The sequence below is a fragment of the Meleagris gallopavo genome, chromosome Z (genome assembly GCF_905368555.1).
Source record: "Meleagris gallopavo chromosome Z, MGAL_WU_HG_1.1, whole genome shotgun sequence".
NCBI classification, from domain to species: domain Eukaryota; kingdom Metazoa; phylum Chordata; class Aves; order Galliformes; family Phasianidae; genus Meleagris; species Meleagris gallopavo.
The window spans coordinates 72,859,226-72,880,112 of NC_139435.1; the positions used below are offsets into that span (position 1 = coordinate 72,859,226).

The 20,887-nt window shown below is 38.0% G+C and overlaps 1 protein-coding gene and 1 long non-coding RNA gene across 6 annotated transcripts in view; one reads left to right on the forward strand and one right to left on the reverse strand.

Moving 5' to 3' along the window:
- LOC146542383 (uncharacterized) overlaps nt 1–7,908 on the forward strand; it is a 27,369-nt gene extending 19,461 nt beyond the window's left edge. For 2 of the 3 annotated variants that reach the window (XR_014880282.1, XR_014880281.1), the window contains one exon: nt 1,183–7,908. This is a non-coding gene — a long non-coding RNA (uncharacterized LOC146542383). The remainder of the gene's footprint in view (nt 1–1,182) is intronic. The other variant, XR_014880283.1, reaches the window with a different exon arrangement.
- The window catches only part of LVRN (laeverin), a 36,078-nt gene that overhangs the window by 2,919 nt on the left and 12,272 nt on the right, over nt 1–20,887 (reverse strand). For 2 of the 3 annotated variants that reach the window (XM_085212594.1, XM_085212595.1), the window contains exons 7-19: nt 19,621–19,764; nt 19,254–19,319; nt 19,054–19,119; nt 17,893–18,062; nt 16,370–16,446; nt 13,575–13,714; nt 12,207–12,262; nt 10,780–10,933; nt 9,933–10,027; nt 9,136–9,243; nt 4,632–4,802; nt 2,621–2,761; nt 460–535 (exon numbers count right to left, since the gene is read on the reverse strand). In XM_085212594.1, coding sequence (XP_085068720.1) covers nt 460–535; nt 2,621–2,761; nt 4,632–4,802; nt 9,136–9,243; nt 9,933–10,027; nt 10,780–10,933; nt 12,207–12,262; nt 13,575–13,714; nt 16,370–16,446; nt 17,893–18,062; nt 19,054–19,119; nt 19,254–19,319; nt 19,621–19,764 — 1,464 coding nt within the window. Of the gene's footprint in view, nt 1–459; nt 536–2,620; nt 2,762–4,631; nt 4,803–9,135; nt 9,244–9,932; nt 10,028–10,779; nt 10,934–12,206; nt 12,263–13,574; nt 13,715–16,369; nt 16,447–17,892; nt 18,063–19,053; nt 19,120–19,253; nt 19,320–19,620; nt 19,765–20,887 lie in introns of those variants that run through there. The other variant, XM_085212596.1, reaches the window with a different exon arrangement.

Here is a 20,887-nt window from a genome sequence, read left to right on the forward strand (position 1 = left end):
GCCACAGACTTCCACCCTTCAGCAGGAATCCCCAAACCAATCCACTCAGTTTTTCCAGATGAGCAGGAGCCCAGATAGAATCTATTGCCCATGGACTTATCTGGGCTGCCATGAAGCCAAGGAGAAAGGAGCACACCCCACATGTGCAGGCCTTCTGTTCAGCATGTAGGCAGGCAACCAACCTCCTATGCTGTAACCACACAGAGCAGGACAATACCCATCCTGCACAAAGGAGCATTTTAACATCATGCTTAATAACTGCCCATTTGTACACTTATTTCTCAGATGAGGAGGGTTTTTTTTTTGTTTGTTTGTTTGTTTTTTGAGTTTAAGTGTAATAATACTATGCAATACATTACCTGAATTTCTCTAAGGGGGGGAAAAAAAAAAAAAAAAGATTTTAAAAACTGTATTTAAAAACTGGTAGTAAAATTGGGACTAATCTCTTCTCTCATTTACCTCTTGGATCTGAATATCTGTACTGACAAATCTTCCCATGATTCTTAATACGGCATGTAATAATTCCTTCCCATACCTGTAAAATTGAGATAAAGGTCCTTCCATCAGCATGTTAGAAAAATACTAGACTCCATCTCATTTAATAATACTCCAACTATTTATTAATCAAGTATCACACTGGAAGTACCAGTTAAGTGGAAGTTTTCAGTTGTATACTCCCTGTGCCTTAAAAGGGGGAGTACCATTAAAGTTCAGTTTAGACATTTGAGCAGAATTAAACAGACCAACTGCCCCTCATTTTCATTCCTGATATGATCTGCTCTTTTTTTCTCAGCTATAATGAATAATTGACATAAAAAGATAACTTTTATGAGCTCATAAAGTTAAATCCATGTAGAAATGATAAGTACTATCAATTCTAAAATCTTGGCATGTCTGTTAGTGTCCTGAGGACAATGTATAAAGCTAACATCCAAGCTGGGTGGATTAGGACTTTAAATAGAGATTAATAGTGTTAGTGGTCCTCAAATCCCTTCAAAATCTGTATGTGTCAATCCACCATCTCTACAAAGAGAGTATGAGCTGCCATTGGAAAAGAGTTTAGGACCTTTTGCATTTTACACCTGTGCTTATGAAACACTAGTGGACGAACCCATTTCTAGACTATATGGGTTTTCCATTTTCAGGGGGTTTCCAAGCAATGTGTTTTTCTCCTGCTTGTAGAACTGTCTGGCTGAACGTCAAACAAGAACTAAAAAGATTCACCAGTTGCCCACAGGAAGCCTGTACTACTTCACACTATATTACAGGCAACCTGGATAAAAAACACGGAAAAAACTCAAGTCAGTGATGTTCTCATCTGTGAAGATCAATGATATGCTCACAGCATGAAGGTAATTGTTCTGTTCCAGCACTTTCTTTCAAGTCTGCTCACTTTTAAAACTCTTAGTCACCCTCCTGACTTCCAGTTTTCCAACATCACTTTGCTGTTTTTACTATTCCTGAAACTATTTATCTACAGGGCCGGTGCACAGGGCAAGATGCTGCTGACCACAGGAACAGTGCGGGTCAATGGGAGCACTTGCGTAATGTGTTCACATGACCAGCTTATACAAAGGAATATGTAAATGAATACATGATAGTCTAAACAATGTTCTCCTCAAGGACATTGAAAGGCTATAATGATTACAGGTCATCGACTATCCAAACTACTCTAACTTTTTTCTTAGGCTCTCATGTTGAAGATTTCTCTTCTGTCATCCTTTTAATCACACAACTGGCATGGAGTCTCAATCCCATGAACAGAATGCCCCAACACCAGCTAGTGGTAGTTGTCACTTACTAGTCCTGACAATGCTGAAATAAAGAAATTGTTGCTTATATGCAGGTAAGAGTAATTGCTAATATTATTTTACTTTGCCTACATGGCAAGTGGCTTTTCCCTTTTCCTTTTAGTTATGCTTAGATTGCTCATGTTCTGCTCAAGCTTAATTATATTGATTGCAAGGGTATATAATTACAGTCTAATCTATTGAATGCAGTCTATGGGCTGCCGCCATTCTATCATTCAATATCAAAAGAACACTTGTGCTGTGACAGCCAACCATCACAGTCATGCACGCTTCTCCTTTTCCAGATCAGTAAAAAAGGACAAGTTTATTTCCATTCTAAAGTTTGTTCTGATGTTTGTTTCATCTGATGTGAAATGCTGCCTGGACAGCAAAAAGTGGGAAACTATATATTGCATGGTAGCTGTCATAGAGATACATAAGTAATGCCTTCTCTTACATCATGATTACTAGTTTCCCACACCACTTGTCACAAAGCACATCTTAATGTGTACTCCAGGAGCCAGATTTTTATCTTTCATTATCTCACAACTCAGATTTTTGGGAAAGCTCCCCTTTTAAGTAGGTAAGTAAGGGTCAGACTTTCCAGAAAGTTTAACACAGGAACAGTCATGAGCAGACTAATTTCAAAGCATTCTGTAATTGACATGAGCTCTTCTTTGACATTAAGCTCTAATGATAATGATGTGGTCTCTGTACTTAAGAAACTGCATCAATCATTACAAACTATGTTGTCTCTGGAAGGAAAATTTGCACTTGGTGCAAAAGAAACACAGAAATAAAAAGAAATCATAACAGGTTGGTTACCATACCTTTCACTTAAAAGCGACCAGTTTTCTGTAACAAATTCCCAGGCTATACGGTGCCCAGTGTCCTTAGACACTACATATTCAAGGATGTTTGCTGTACAGTTGGAAGAAAACTGTGTATCACTGAGCCAATACCGCAAGGATCTGTCAGAAAAAAAGTTAATATTACTTTCTGTTTAACAGTCATAATCTGGAATTACATATCAGTTCAGGAAGATTTCTGTCTACCCAAATTCTGGAATGTTGACAGTTACACCAAAGTTGGGGTCATTCAGAGCTGTGTACTCTGCTTGTATTTTGTTCTTATGTTGGTGAAATTCCCTGTTCTTGCCCATTTGCTCTCCACTTCTCAGTAAAATGAGTGTGTAGCACAACAGGAGATATTTCCTTTTTTGTATATCTTACTGAAAGACTCCGGATAACCCCTCTAATCAGATAACCTCATGGAAAGGGAAACTGCTCCCAAAATTTTGGAGAAAACTCCAAACAGACAGAGCCTGGAGAATGAGCTAGAAGTGAGGCATGCTGTTACATAGAAGGATTCTGTTTCAATAATAAGGTATCTAAGGTGCTCTCAAGTAAGCTAAGTCATGATTTCATAAACATTTAACTGCCTGACACTAACATCAATGAGAGTGGGTGCCTGGATATCTTGAAAAAGTAAATAAATAACTGTTTGTTGTATAACTTTACAGTCTCCTGCTTTCTACAGGCATTTGTCAGAGTATTACAAGCAGCCACTTTGTTGGTAGAGCAGGTGAGCTGGGTTTCTCCCATTTGCATGCCATGAATATGTTTGACCAAATGGACAAACTATACTGAGGACTACACAGTGTAAGATTCCTCAGCCTAAAAGACTTTCAGGTTGAAGCTTAGAAAAAGAGATTGTTTTGTCAACAACTACTGCACACAGAGGAAGGAGATCGTCACAACTTCCTGAGCTGCTGTCTTCTTCTGATATAACTTACAGCTTTACAAGGACCAGTGCTAGCCTGTGTCAATAACAAAATCACCAAAGGACCACAGGTTAGGTGGAAAATCAGCATAGCTCTGCTCAGACATGTCTTCTCAATCTAACTGGCTGTGTTTTCAGTCTTATCTGTTCTTCCTACTCAACCATCACAAGGTGGCTGGCAGAAGAAAAAACTCAACTACTTTCAGAGCATTAGACTCATCGTATTTTTATGCCAGTGGTTGGATTCTCTAGACTATCACTGGCAAACTTCTGTCCTCAGAGATATTCTTCAGGTAATGTGGGCATGACAAAACAGAGAACTCATCTTCAATATATTTTTGCTGATAAAGTGACATTCTCATTGTGAGGATGTCAGTGAAATATACTAAATATGATATTCCAAACTGGAAATCTAAATATGATGTCTCCTTGTCAGTCTGTACTTCAAAGAATGAACAGCTTATTAGTAAGTCTATTTTCATTTTTGTCCTTCACCTAGGAATGGGTGATCTGAATTCTACAAAGGGCTAAGGAGGCTATGAGATTTAGCCAAGGAAGGCAATCAGAGATATGGGAAGACAATATAAAATCATAAGTGGTGGGGAAAAATATCAGGGAGAATTATGATAAATACTGTTTCTTACTATGCAGAGTGTACAGGCAGCCAGTGGATTCAAAGTTGAAAAAAATGACAGGAAACAAAACTAAAGGGAACGAGGTTTCATACAACATGCAATTATGGGATTAGTTACCAGTCTGCTATAACACCTGAAGGTATACTTTCACTTCAGAAGGGGAATTATATCGACAGGTCCACTGGTGGTGTTAGACATGACATGCTAGTTACCAGCTCAAGAAGTCCTTTTCTCAGTCAACAACGAATGTGAGTTGTTATATCAGCAAAAGGATCACGTATGTTTGCACTGTTTATCATATTTTCTCCTTAAGAAAATTCATAAGATTCTAGCACTGGTATATCACGTGTGGTTCTGTGGCAGGCAAACTTCTGACAGGTTTGTATGGTGCAGTACCCCAGAGACATGCTTCAATCAAGAGCACCTGTGAAGTAACCACGATTCTTTGGCACAGCTCATGGCAGAGAGGAGGATGTCTTTATCTTCCGTTGTGGAGTCATTATGTTTATACATTTCCCATGCAAAATCCCATTCTTTATCACTTCCTACTGCAACGCCATAGCAGCAGACAGTTCTTCTAATTAAAAATGGAATTCTGTGAAGCAAAATATAGTTAGAAGTACTGTATTGTTATAAAATGGTAATAAGAAAATGTTTATTTTCAGCTGAAGGATGCGCAGTAAGAAAAACATGAAATAGCAACCTAAACAAAACTGTTAATTTTAATTACAGTTTAAACATTAATAAAACATGCAGCTTTAAGGCAAGAAAAACACTTTTTTTAAAAACAGTTGGGTCAAGCCAGTTTGTGTACCGGCCATCAATGCCACTCTTGCACATCACAGCACGGTACAGCAATCACACCATTAAAGAGGGTGCAACTGCATATAAGCATCATCCCAGACAAGATTTTCTTCCATGAATACATCTAGTAAGAAAGACATGGGCAACATAAACAAAAGTTGAAGTGACATTTCTCCATGCAACAAGCACCCTTCTATTACTTACTTTCCCCAACACAGCAGAGTATTTCATAACAGAAAATAAATGCAATCACTGTCCACGTAATACAACACTTCACATGCAAAGGCTGAACAGAAAGCTTCTCCTGTGGCAATGACATGCCACTAACATTAAAACAGATCAGCAATTTCTAGTATTAGCAATTTATCTACTGTATTGCAAGCTATCTGAAAATAGTTCAAATTAATGGTATGTTGGACAAATTCCCCGTGGCAGCAGGATGGATCTCAGTGCTACAAAACAAGCACTTAACTTCTCCCTAGCATACTGTTAATCTGCATAGAATTACTTAAGTAAGGTTGAGATGGTAAGGGTGTAAAAGTTATCCTACACCAGAAGATAGAAAAGCAATCAACTTTCTGGTCATAGAAGTCTTTCTTCAAATTTAAAAATAATTTGAGAAAAATTCCTAGTTTCGCTAGGCCATTCTAGAAAGAATGAGGTCAATACGAGCAGAAATGGGGTCAATACTAAAGTAAATACTAGTCAGAAGAAAGACTAGAAGACAGAAACATCCAAAGGGGAAGGGACTATAATAGTCTAGTAGGAATTTTGGATAACAGATGGTAAGGGACCTCTTATGTCACAGCTTGAACTGGTGAAGGTGTGGCTGGCAAAGAAAGCACAGGTGCAAGCAATTCACAAAGCTCACCTCTCCATGGGCTCATTTAAGGGCTAGCCTTGGTAGGAGAATGTCTCTTGGATGAAGGCTGCTTCCTGATAATGAGTGTTTTGTAGCTAGATGCTCTATTGTCAATTGGGTGAGTTAACTTTTTCCTATCTAGGATTACCGACGCATTTCCAACGATGCTTTGACTGGTATTGCAAAGAGTTTATCAGAAGCAATTTCACTGCTTCTGAGGACTGATGCAGACATCACTTTTAAGAACTGTAAAAGTAAGCAGCAGGGAGTTTAACTGTCCTGGTAGGCGTTGGAGATTTCATAGGCTCACAGGATGGCTTGGGTTGGAAGGGACCTCAGAGATCATCGATTCCAACCCCTGTGCTATGGGCTATCTCCTAAATCAGGCTGCCCAGGGGCTCATCCAAACTGGCCTTGAACTCCTCCAGGCGTGGAGAGTTCAATTTTTCTAGGCAGCAGTGCTAGTGCCTCACCACCCTCTCAGAGAAGATTTCTCCAACATTTAATCTGAAATTCCTTTCTTCTTGGTCAAAACCAGTCCCTCTTATCCTATTAATATCTACCCATGTAAAAAGTGGATTTCCGTCCTGATTTCACTGCCATAATAGAAAGCATTGGGATGCTTGGTATGGATATAGATTTTACAAATATAAAATTACAAAGAAATAATTTGGATTTATTTATTAGGGTATGCCCTGAAGTATAAGGAGTTTCCCACCAACAATGATGCTGGCTGAAACTGAGTGTTTACATCAAGGTGGTAACTCAATTTGAGTTACAAAGGCAAGCAATTTTTTTTTTTAAGAACTATTTCATAATCTTGAAGGAAGAAGCCTCAATAGGCATATGTGTGATGTGTAGGGTATGCAGTTATTATAATTCATACTTTAAAGATGCCTTATGAAAACAGCTTTGCCTAAAATGTGGCTTTTCTTATATACTCTTAATAGTTTCAAGAAGAAATTGCTTATTGAGTGTAGAAGTCTACATGTCTTTTGGCTGCAGCTCTGATGTTGAGCAGTGAAGGCAGGCTGTACAGGCAGCATATGGGATACTGGTCTACTGGCTGGTGACAACTATGGTGGACCTGAAGTGGTCTATGTTGTACTGTTCAAAGAGAAAGTCCATGGAGCTTGGGGTTATGTTAATTGAAGTGCTGAGCTTATTAATTTCTTAGTGTTTTTTTACTTGGAAGTAGTCATGTGGTTTGAGAATTCTACCAGGATTCTGTTATGTGAACCTTCAGAAGGATGAGGGAAAAAAGAAAAAAAGAAAAAAAAAACCTCCTGAAAAGAATGGTGCATTAACTTATACCATTTTCCTGGAGTCAGTGCAGATGTGTCATAATGATTTTGTAACCTTTGATGGCAACAGAATTTCACAGTTAGCTTTAGGATGTAACTGAAATGTACAAGAACACTATTCCTCCCCCCAGACTCATTTCTTTCTTTCAAAAGAGAAAGATGAGCCAGTAACCCCAAATCACTCAGACAGCTCCATTTCACTCCTATAAGCAAAAAAAAAAAAAAAAAAAAAAAAAAAAAAAAAAAAAAAAAAAGTTAAACTGAGAAACTGGATGGGAGTCATGGCTCTTGAGACACAATGTTCACAAAAGTGAAAATAATACATCATAACAAGTCCAGTGATGTTCTGGGAAGTCAGAAACTGGCTGGAAATGCTCAGATGAAAGATGATCACCTTATCTGAAAGGAAGAAGCACCACTGCCTTCCATATATTTGAGAATCCTACTGGGTATGGTAACACATTTGGTGTTCACTTATGATGAAGCAACTATCATATGCCATTAGGAGTTCTGATTTCAAAATGGAGAACATGAGACCAGCTAAAGGGATCTTTCCGTGAAGTCTGCCGTGTCCTTTTCCTACACAATGTATGTAAAACCTCCTCCTTAACTGAAAAAGAACTGTTTGTTGTTTTTTTTTATTATTTTTATTTTTATTTGAAACATAATAAGTTGTCTACTTCACATGTTTTTTTCATTAAAATGTGGTTTGTTTCTTTCACTTCATAAAACTAGTGTTGTTTTTTTTTTCTCTATACTTATAAACACATAAAGTTCAATACTGTAAAGCATCTCCAAACTTAGTGTCATCTCAGGATAGCAAAATTAATCTTCTCCATATAATTTAAAAGTAGATGAGCTAATATTTCACAGACTCTTCAGCTCCTAAACTCAGATGAGGTGCATAGAATTCCACGAGGAAAAAATTTTTGAGTACTCTTAATGAAGGAGGTATTTTGCATTGGTCTCAGATTTCTACAAAGCGTTGCTTTCTTTATTGTGGGATAGTAAGAAAATCCTCTCTGAAACACACCAGGATGTGTTTAGTCTAATTACATTTTTTGCTTTATCGCCTAAGTACAGCATTTTAAATCTTCTTTAAAATGAGATGATTACTAAATCACTACTACCAAAATATAAACACAAGCACTTAGCCAATCACATAGTAGCAGATGTAGGAGTAAGACAAAATATTAGCCTCTTTGCAAGTATAATAAATAAGAATAATATTAATATTAAATATTCACTCACCAGGGCCAATATTATATGACTATTGCATAGGAAAAAAAAAAAAAAAAAAAACATCAGAAGAGAGAGGGAGGAAAGGAATAAGAATTTCAATACAGTGTAAGATTTCTTTAACAATGAAACACACTAAAACAGAATATCTGATGCTAGTAAAGCCTGACTTCATTCTCACAGACCAGAAACCTAGCCACTAGATTCCAGGATCAGCATGAGAACTGACAGCCCTTCCCAGCCCCTGTTCATGCAAATACAGAATGTGAATGACCTTCACCATGGGCAGATGCTCATGCCATTGCCATGCCAGCATTGCTTCACTCTGTTCTACTTAGGGAAGCCTAGAACTTGAGTCAGCACACGATGCCCCCCAGGGCTGAGCTAGGGCAAAGGGATCGGACAGCATGGTATATTAGTCTTAACCTGAGTTTCATCTGCTATGTAGTTAAGCAGATCTTGGTCTTCATGGAAAAAAGTATGCAATATTCAACAATAATTATGAAGTCAACATAAAGCTGAAATTTGCAGAAGACATGGAACTTTGCATTTATTATTTTTCTTTTGAGGTTTTGTTGTTGCTTTGCTTAAATTCTGTAGATCTGGGGGAATGAGCAGTGTACAGAGCCCTTTCTTATCCTGCCTGCCCCTGTGAAAGCCCCTCAACCACCCACATCCCTTGCACATGCACATCTCTCAGAGCACATTATATTTCTTACTTGTACTCAGCGTTGTCCATCCACTTAGTATACAATTCAGATGACAGATCCAAACAGTCTTGGAGACCCAGCCAGCATGCTGTTGCAAAAAATTTTTCCAAATACACTCTTGAAGGAAAGCCAAAATAAGCAAGAGTAAAAGATGTGTATTCCACATTTGAAGTACTCAAACTGTGCTTGACCCCAATTTCTGCACATCGTGCAGTTAACGGGGGAGAACCTCTACCAGAAGCATTTGAGTTTTAATAAAAGTTAAAAAATTAAGTTGCCAAAAATGGGCTCCTGACATTAGTATTGTGGATGTCAGCGAGGCTACCTACATACTGTAATTTTTATTAGGTTTCTGCATTTTTTATAATGCTGTTGGTTTGGATGCGCCTAGACTCAATCATCCTAACAGGCTGTGGCTTTACAAAATGAATTATTTTAAAGCTCTAGTGATTGATGCATAAAGCTTATCTGAACAACTGCTATAGGTTTTTCCAAAATGAGCTGCAACTTGTTAAACCTACTCTCCAAAAAACAAGAGCTACCACTCATATTATTAAAGGATCATCTCTTACCCTCGCTAAATATGCTGACAATATCCCAAACAATCCCAACATACTGCATTTTCATTGCAAGTATCATCACAAATAAGTAACACGTTTATAGACCAGTGAGAGCAATGAGAACAACAATTCTTAATTCCAAACCATTTCCCCATTTCCAGACCATTTTCCTATATCTTGCACTTAAATTTGCAAAGACAAACAGTGTGTTAGTTATCAAAATCTTGAGAAAAGGAGAATACTTACTGAGCAAAATAGTCATCTTCCAAAGCATCAACATTTTGACGAATAAAACCTGCATAATAATGGTATATTGGCAACATTCTCTTTAAAAGGTATTTCTTTTAAAAGAAGGGAAAGAAAAATTATTTTCATTTAAATGCATGTATTTATTATGCTGTGTTTTTCTTTACTTACTCAGATTCATCCTAAAAATTCACCTCTATTGCTTTCTTGACAATAAAGAACATTAAAATGAAACATATAAAATAAATATCATGGAATTCGATGCGCTTGTGCTATTCAACTGGGGAAATTACTTATTTCACAGTGCTAACAGATCTGAGCTTACAAAAGAAAATAAATGATCCTTCTCAGAGAAAAGACAGAAAAAACAAGTTCCCAAAAGAAAAAATGTTTACCACATATTTTGAACATACTTATACTGAGAACATAAGAGAATTACTACTTTGAGATTGCTACTATTAAAAGAAAGAAAATATAATCTCACGTATCTTAAATATGGAATAAAATAATCTCATGCAGTATCTCAAGACACTTCTTTCTTTCTCTTCATATAGCTTTTTCTGAACTTGTTTCACAAAAAGAACTAAAATGAAGGTTAATACTAAGAATGCAAACAAATTTCTGCTATCCAGTAAGAACTGCTCACAAGGCGATGCTGTTTACCATTGACTAGCACAGATAAACACGTACCTCCTATTTAAAGAAGTTGGCAAAATCATGCAAGTGCATTTATACAAAATATTACCCATCGTGCTCGTTCTTTCATGAGAATTTAGAAAGCATCCCTTTTAGTCACTGTTATTTAAGTGGACTAGTATCTTTCCTAACTAATAAAAGAAGTTGATACCTTCAAAAGTGGGTATACTTCATAGTTTTTCAGAGTACTTTCCACATTGTCAGGCACTAGATTTACCAATACCACGTTCCATACAAAGAGTTTATCTTCTCTGGCAAGGTACTTTGTTAGTTCAAGTGCAGCTTCAATCTCAATATATCCAGACCTATTTGAAGACAAAAACCACTTGTACTTGAACATGCTTATTCACACTAACTATCTACCATGAATATCCATTTATTTATGATGATAGAACATAGAGATGCAGGGTGGGAAGTCACCTAGAAAAGGCACTGTAATATTAAAATAAATGTCAAACTATGGCGTGTCATTTAAAAGCTGAACTTTTTAATGAATACATTGAAGAGCATAGTGCCTAGGAATGGGGTAATTATGGCAGTATGTATTCTGGCAGTGTCTGCAGCATGCATCAGCCCCACTCAAAGAGAGATTTCATTTATAATACACTTGTCTTTTTATGGCAAAGAGGAGATTCTCAGTACGTATTCTTTCATGGAATAAGCATTACTATAAAATGAAACTGTTTAAACCACATGCATGCTACCCTAGAGATTAGCAATTTCAGCATGGCACTTCCATGCCTCAGCATGGAGCCAGCATGGAATGCATTCTTTCCCCAAAAAAAGCCAATTCACTCCTCACTCCTCCAGAACAGAAAACTCCAGAGTAGAAACACTGCTAGCATTTTGACTTCCTGCTCTCAGAACCACCTCTGCAGGCTTTGGAGTGTGCTTCAGCCACCTACTGCCTGAGCTCCCACATCCCAGGACCCTGATGCTTTGGACATCTCTCTTATGACTATGACACAGATCTATTTATTTCATCTTTAGCACCCCACAGCACTGCTGAGCTCAGCAGCAGCACAGTCCCACAGCTTCTAAACATGAGCCTCCTGTGAGAACTGCCTTGCTTTCAGAAGGAAGGGTGAGTGACAGGAAAACTAACAGAACACTGGGTTATTTTTAACCAAGTGATTTTCTACTGAACTGCATCACCCACAGCAAAAGTATCTTGTGGTCTTCTTCTGCCAAGAGGTGAATGATCAACCGATCCATCCACAGGGGAGATGAAAGAGGTGTTATGAGTCATGCAGGAGAGCATAGCTGAGGCTCTCCAAAGCAAACGTAGGAAAATTCATTATCTTCATTTAGAAGTTATTTTCCCTTACAACAAATTTAGGTTAGTCTTCATAGTGCTCATGACAGTTCTACTACTTAAAGTATTTGCTAAGAGAAGGGTACGAACTAAAAGTAATTTCAAAAGAAATCACCCAACACTGGTAGTCCTCCATCATTTTGTTGAACATCTGTTGTTCATAAGAGTTGCATATGGTTAGGAGTGAATGGAGCAGAAGTACAAATGTTGAATTAGATCATGTAGTTTAATCATTTTCTAAGACATATGCAAAACACACTCACCGTGCCAATGCAAAAATGTCATCTAGCAGCTGGAACCTGCTGACAGCAGGAATAGCCTGCAGAAGGCATCAATGTGGTGTTAGTAGACCTAGTCACATCATTAAGAGTAATAAAAAGGCTTATAACGAAGTAATAAAAAGTGTAAGGCAAAGTCACTAGCATCTTTTATAAGCCAAAATCTTCTACAAAACATGCTAAAATTGATCTTGTATTTTAAGCTGAGATTGTTTATGTGCTTATAGGAGCACTTACATATAAAAATATACACCTATGTGTGGAACTTGAGGATCCCTCTTATTGCATATTAGAATTAAAACTAAAATTTGGAAGTTGTACATTTCCTAATATTTACTTTGTTATTTCACTCTGGTATGTTTTTTTCCTTTTGAAGTTTCAGGTTAGTCCACAGCAGAGTATCTGAATCACAGATTACATGACCAAGAAAGGTCACTTCTCCCCTCCTCACTGTTTCCATTCTGATATGGCTCAGCTACTGCTCTAGCCAACCTTCTACCAGCCATTAAGCGTGGCCCCAAGCTGGCACAGTAAGTCTGTCCTGATTAGATTTGCTGTGAAGAAAAACTCAGAAGAAACAAAGCTGATGGGCCTTAGAGAGGTTTGGTCAACCCTATGCGCTCTCATCAGCTTTGGGTTTAGACCTTCCAGAGAAGTCATCTGATCACATGTATTTGAGAGTCTCAGACTGTGCTTAAACTTGCACAGCTTTGTTGTCAAATCCAATGAATCAATGTGATTACCAGAACCCCTTCTCAGGCTTGGAAACATTAAATGCTATGCAACATCACAGAAGGCCATTTGAATAGGCTGCTCCATGTGTCCTTTACTGCCAGCCCACACGGTGACATGAAATCTTCTCTGTGTTATACTGACTGACTGGAACATCAGAAGAATCACAAAATGCACAGACACCTCAAATCGATGCTTTTGTTAACATTTCATTAACAGAAAGATTGTGCTTTGGTGGAAATAAAAGCTTTCTTCCATTTTTCCTCTCCATGGTTACCTAGTAGCAGATAAATCTTGGTCGCGCACGCATACTGACAATTCTTTGAGTGAAATTTAAGAGACTTACTAAGATAACTTGGACGACAGAATGCCATCCCTTGTATGTTATTTTTCAACTTAATGCCTGTGTGAAACTATTTGGGCCTGTTCCTATTCCACTATGGAAGACTGCCATTGACTTCAGTTGTGCAATAGTGGATCATTTATTCTTACATGACAAACACGAGTTCTTGTTGTTCCAGGTTTTCATCAGTGTGATTACTGGTAAAAAATGCAGGGAGAAATACATGGAAAGAAGTCTGTTTACAAGCTTGAAAAAAACATATATATACATGATCTTACCTTTGGATCATTTTCAAGCAAGTGTACTAATCTTTTCAAGTTTAACTGATCGTAGTTCACTCTGTAGTATCCACTTAAATTTACATTTAGTAGGATCCAGTCGTATTCTGATTCTGACACTTGCATTTCAGAAAACACTTCTGTAAAGTGACATGAGAAAGTATTTCATTTTCTGCATGCTGCCGAATTCTCTTGCATTTATGCTCCCCTGAGATGCAAGTTTGAGGTTGTACCCAGAATCTCACAGAATCTAGGTGCTCTATGTAGCAGGAGGACTTCAACGAGCACCTGATCCTTGAGGAACTGAGCACCCTGAAGATGGCGAAGGGGTGGCTGAAGACATGTGCACCTCCAACCTTTTGACTAGCAGGCAGCTGGGAGAGCTCAGGAAGGCAGTATAAAAACCACCAGTCTGGATGAGCAACAACACCCCTGTGTGCCTAGGCATCCACCCTCAGCATGCCTTGCCACTTCCAATGTTGCTCCAAAACACAGTGCTCGGCTCCCAGCAGGAGAACTGACTGTCTTCCAGCATTAGTATAAGGAAAGCAAAACAGCTAAATTCATGCAACAGGCAAACAATTGAAAAAAAATACTACAAATGAAAGTCCTGCAGCCCTCTTGAGTTACATTACTTACTAGAGACTCCTCACATTCCCATATCATCTCACCACTGCCTACATTAGGTGCTTGTTTGATTATTTGCCCCTGAAAGACCACAGGATGTTGCAGGGGACCAGAGGCTCTAAGCTCCAATAAGAGCCTCCTGAAGGCTCTAAGCTGCCTGAAGAGGACTAACATGCTGCTTTAACTGGGCACGATCAGCCTGGTGAAAGAAGACAGCAAACTCTCTTAAGACAGTGAATCAGTATTGGTGAGTAGTCCAGACAGTTCTCTGAACAGAAGGTTCAAACTCCAATATGTTTTGGATTCATATTTTGTCATTTTCACAAATTCAACAAGAGGACAACACAACAAACGTCATACACTAGCTTGCACATTTTAAAAGACTGGGTGGCTAGGATATGGTACTAGTAGTATTTTCCATATACTAGTTCAGTGTTCTGCTAATCATTACTATCATTTTCAGATGCATCTACAGAGAGATCCAGCTCATTCTTGGCCTCTACCACCAGGCCAAATGAAAATATGTTCTACCACAGTAGCACAGTTTTGCCAGCATTTTGTATTTTTTCTACACAGACATGCATCACTTAGGGATCATGTCTTTTCCTGCCAGTGACCAATACACTAACATGAGCATAAGGTAAGCATTTGGAGATTGCCAGAGAAGTCCTAAACCAAAAGGACAGGCTTTTAGCACTGCATAGCAGAGATGTGCAAGAACATGCTTGACTATCATTAGCAGCCCAGCTTGGGGCTTGCAGCCTAATTTCACTTGCTCAGAAGTAAGAAGTATTAGCTCCCACGGAGCTCTTTCCAGCAAAAATACACACACACAACAGCACTTTGGAGATGTTTCCTTGTGATGTACTGCTGTGCCACTGCAGAAATTATTACAGAATTTGAGGCAAAATGGTAAGTGAAGTGGAAAATACCCCCAATACTCCTACCCGTGTAAGAAACCATTTGGTTTATCTTTACATCAAAAAGTCAAAACTGAAATCAAAATTTTTAATCTGCACTTGAAAGCAAGCTACTAGTCTAGGCTCTGGGAAGTTTCATGCATGGCTTTCAAATACGAGTAGAATGTGTTTTAATGACTGAATTTCCACTTTTTTTTAAGTTCTTTCAGGCAGATGCGACATGATATTTATTTAATTAATGCACATGATGTGTGAGGAAATGGAATTGCTATTATTTAATGATAGAAGCCTACCATGTAACACTAGTCCTTCCAAGCAAGCACTGCTTAATACTTCTTTCCTGCAAATTTTCTGATTTTTCACCTCCATCCACTGATTGCTTTTTTAATTTGTCCACATACTGTGAAATAATCATTCAAGTTATCTTTTGCCTGAAAGATAAGTCAAGTAGCTCTTGACAATTGCAAACAAAGGGCAGAGAGATTAAAAAATGCACACAATGTATTGTAGCTTTTAAGCATTCAACAAACACATCACTCTATGCATCTACTTCTAAATGATTCAAGATCTGATGCAGTTCAAGGCCGACTTACCAAAGAAAAACTATTAACTCATTCTAATGATTACCTTTATTTTCCATCAAAAAATACAGCTGCCTATAGGAAAGCAATATGAGAAAGAATTGTGAGAAATAATTGAATTGTTTGGATTAATAACTGAATTTGATTGGAGACGCCTATAAACTCACTTCTTTATTATAAGCCTTTAAAACCTTTTAGAGTTCTACTCTGTTAGTAAGACTATGTTTGCACTTGATTTGCATAAACAAGTTAAATTACATAGAAAATACTCTCTTCTGTTTTTACAGATATCCACGTTCAATAAATATGGGCCAGTTCACATAACTAGTTCTAATCTTTTTCAGTCCTCATATCTACCAGTTGAGCTTGATCATACTCTGAAGTATCACAGCCCAACTCGGAGGTCCTACCTATACACATGAACTCTCACTAACGTCAGTGGAATCTACTGAAGCAAAAGTAATACAGAAGCATGAGCAGCTTGGAGTTTGGATTTGTGTACAAAAGAAAATATCTATTCATGACAGGCATTCATACACAGGGAAAAATAATAATTAATCTGATTTTTTTTTCTATTATAACGTGAAATTAACACAATGTTTTGTTCATCGATGGATTAGGTGGCTTTTTATCATCTTGGTTTTAGCACGTTTAAAAAATTACTTACTGCTGCTGTTATTAAGCCAGATTAAGGGCTGTGATGATCCATTTCTCATCCAAGAAATAGGAACAATCCAAGTATTGCTTACGGAAAAAAAAAAAAAGAAAAAAAAAGCAATATCATTAATTCTTACTCTTACAGAAACCCTCACTGCTGACACTAAACTAGACTGCAAATCAGTTTCTTACTGATCTTCCCTCTCTCCTCTCTGATTCACAAAATGTCTTCGGATGGTTGTACTTATGCTGGATCAGCACATAAGTTCATTGATTGGAATGGAGTTTTAGCTTGGATTTAAATTAGCACTCAAATTTAGACTGTTCTGTGCTGGATTTTGCTAGATCTGCTGAAGTACCACTTCATCCCTGTACTCTTGCTTTGTTTCTCCGGGAGATAATTCAATTTTCCCCACTTATTTTTTAATTTCCTCTTTTCATCTGATTTCTGGAGACTATAAAGCTCCTTTTTAAAAGTGCATGTGGTAAAAATGGCTCCAGGCAAGCAAAACAACTGTAATGCTAACAGCTTTTATTTCATGTCTCAGGTAATCTAAATCTCCCAGAGAAAAGAGATGAAAGTTTTGACAGCCTGAAGTTGTTCAAGAGAATGAAAAATTCTGAAATGTTTGTCCTGGATTTGCTTAACTTCACGTGGCATTAAGTATTGCTGTAACTAGAGTAATGGACGCAACATTCCTAACTTGGAACTCTTTATCTGTGTTATCTGGCTTTTTCTAAAAACTAATTTAATCTACAGTTTTCTACCTTTCCTGGTGCTTGGAAACAAAGGAAACTCTATCAAAATCCCTGTCCTTTCACTGTCTGCAAGAACAGAACCACAGTCTGAAAAAAATTGCCTTGAGTTACCTTTCTTTTATTTCTCCCTGGGTAAGAATACATCCTGCAGGCTTTGTCCATACATCCCAATGCTTACAATAAGAGCTGAATTTTACCAAAGTTCAGACCCTGGCCATGAGGTTCCCAAGCAGGTGGCCAGAGACAGCTCCTTCCACCACTGTTTTTAGGCATCTAAACATAAAGCACGGCTGTAGAAAGGTCGAGGCGCTCTGTGATTCTCACTGACAGTTTCATGGCAAGTACTCAAGGCTTTCTGAGAAAGGAGTAGTCTAGATGAGAGTTTAATGCAACCCCTCTGTCTTTGCCATGACAACGAGACTGAAAACGTTGACAGGAAAGAAGTTGCTGCGTGATTCAGCCCGCTCCTTATTCTGAACAACTGAAAGATGAAGAATGAAGAAATGCCAGGCAAAACTTCTGCCTTGCAATCCATTCATGGCCCATGCCTCTCCTTACAAAGCTGCTATGTGGCTGGAAATCTCACTATAGCAAAGGAAAGCAACCCTCAGAGAAACTACAGCAAACTCCAATCTTAAACAATTTACTTCATGCCACAAAGCAAAAAATTAAGAAATCAGTCAAAACATTGTGAAGAGTTTCCTGCAAATAGAAAAACAAAATAAAACAAAACATGGGTATAAAGTTCTGATGAAACAGACAAATTAAACATACTTGTAAATATCCGTACTGTTTTCATGCTTTTTATTATGAAATTTTTCCTGACTGATCGTGCCGGTGGTTATATTGAATGTTAAAACTGGAAACCCACTTTGACGTGTCCAGGAATCCATTATTTTTTTTACAGATGCTGGCAGCTGAACTTCATCTTGCGCATCTACTACCTTCAATAGAAACGGAAATTAGAAAGATTTATAACAAGCAGTCACTCACTGATTCTGCTTCAGCAACACTCTAGGATTTAATCTAGTGTGTTAGAGAAAGTAATTGCTTTGTAGTTTGCTGATATTTGAGTCATGCACAAAATCAATGTAAAAAAGTGTAAAGAACATTATTGACATTATTATCATGACAGCAAACGGGAATTGGGACATATGATAACTTGACTGCCAACATTTCTCTTTTTATCATGAATATACTTACAAGCCTATGTGGCTATGACAGACTTAATTTGTTACTTTTACTCAAATGAGCATGCCAGCAAACAACACAATTTTAAATGACAGTCTGATGAGCAAATTGAACATCAAAGTCTCACTGAAAAAGGTACCAAGCTGGAGTCCCAGCCAGTGTGAATTAGTAATCTTTGTTGGCTTAGAATATGTGACAATCTTGCATACCTAAAGTTGTGAAACTCTTGTTCTTAACCTTTTTTTTCTGTATTACAGTAGAAGACTTCCTTAGATGGGTAGGGAAATGAGAATTTTTTTTTACTAGAGCCTGTTTTCTTATTCTGACAAAACCAGCAAAGGGAGAAATGCTGATCTACCATGGTGGGTACAGACCATGCAGGATCTGTGATGCATCAACACTGCTGATCACCAAGTCCAGAGCATCACACACTTCGATCTGGCAAAACTTAAGCTCCAGAAAAACACAGGCTATGCAATTTCATTTAAACAAAGGTGATCCATGCACCCAAAAACCCACTGTACCCTAATTTTGCATCTCATTTCTCTGCTCCTTGTACCTGGATTCACTGACCACAAGTACAGTTAAGTAACCAAATGAACACTTGTGAAGATATAAGGCAAGAAAGCTGGCAAAGCAGATTTTATGTGAAGGAAAGACTGTGAAAGAGATAGCCAAATTCCACTACAGCATTCTACAAATACTTAGTGACGTCGATTTAAAGACTAGAAATAAATTGAGTACCGACTGTATGTGGATCCACAGATCATCTTGGTTGGCGTTTGAAAAGGCAAATTCTTTCAGATACGACTGCAGGAAAACAAACAGACGCATCAGAATTCACGAAGGTTCAGTGAAAAACATCAGCAAGGCAGACAGTAATTCGTACATTCATCATTTTCAAGCTTATAAAGCAAGATGAAGATGTCCTTTTCCAAACTTACATTTAAAGCTCTGGTAAGCAACTTCTCAGTCAGAAAACCAGAAAGCATCCATGTAATAGAAGCCCCCTGAAGTACAAAAAAAAGCTATGAGAAAACATGAGTTATTGTTGCAATTATTCATGCAATATTTCTTCAAATTGTATTTCAGAAAAGTCAGTTTATTCCTATGAGGTAAAAAACATTCTGTTTGTTTCGTAGAGAAATTTGCAACATCCAATAAATCTGTGTGTGCAGCAGAAATAAATTTTGCATGACAAATCAACAAAGCATTGCAGTTCAGCAGGATATTCTCTGTTTTTCTCAAATATAATAAGTATCACATTAGTTCAGAATAAGATGGAACGAGAATTATTCCATATGTTTTCACCTTGTTGTATGTGATGCTGTCAAACAGAGAAACTAATGAAAATGATCCGTTGACCTTGTCTTCACTTTCTGACAGTGATCGAACTTCTATGTCATTTTCTTGACTTAAGACAGGTTGTACGATGTGATCATAAAAGATTTCATGCTGCAAGAAGAAAAAACGCAGCTGAACTGAAAATCATCAGTTAGAGAAGGTGTATTTTGTAGCTAGCACTACTCGGAATAGCCTGTCAACAAACAAAGAATTATCCTTTTCCCTCCCCCTGCCACCCCCTTGAAGTAAAAGGGCCTCACAACAAATCCTAACATCTTCCACATGCAACACTACCTACTTCTGGCAGTGAAAATTGTCAGTCTGAGCTTGACAGTGGGCTTGGACCTGACAAAGACAATCGCACTGTGAACTCCAGGGAAAAAGTCAATTACATTAAACACCAAATGAACAAACACTGAAAACTGAAAACATGTATGTCATATACATTTCTACATCATTAGCATTCCACATTTTCCTCCTGAATCCTATATTTCTCCTGCTGCACCACTAAACAGTAAACTAAAAACTAAATGAGTATAGCAAAGCTTAACTGTGCACCCATTAGAAATACGGGTGAGGAAAATCACTCCTCTTCATAAAGCAGTAAAGCTCTCCTTTCATCAAAAGCTCATTTAATTTCCCCCAGCTGTCCTATGACCGGATGTCATTTGACATATGGGGTAGGTGAAGAAAATCAATGCATTTTTAAGATACTGCAGGTCACTTTGGGCACATCCACTTATCAAGAAGAAGGACAAAAGGCTTTTAATTAACGGGATCAAATTTGTTGACCATTTTTTCTCTTTGTTTGCAGCTAGTACGTTTAATGTTCCAGATTCATTTTGTAAGTGAGTGATCAGCAGCCAAGATCCAGTGGAAAGACAGCAAGTAGTGGTGTGCTTCGGGGATTCAGTCCTGCTTAATATCTTCATTAATGGTTTGGATGATGGAACAGAGTGCATCTTCAGCCCTAGCAAATACCAGGGGCCATGCAGTTGAAAACCATGTTTGCAGAAAAGGATCCTGTGTGGATATTGAATTGAACATGAGCCAGCAACATGTCCTTGCTAAAAAGAAGGCCAGTGGTGTCCTGGGCTGTATTAGGCAAAGCCTTGCCAGCAGGTAGACAATCCTTCCCCTCTGCTCAGCACTGTTGAGGCGCACATAGGGAGCATGGGGCCCCACATCTGGGTTACCCGGTACCAGAGAGAAACGGAGCTGCTGGAAAGAGTGC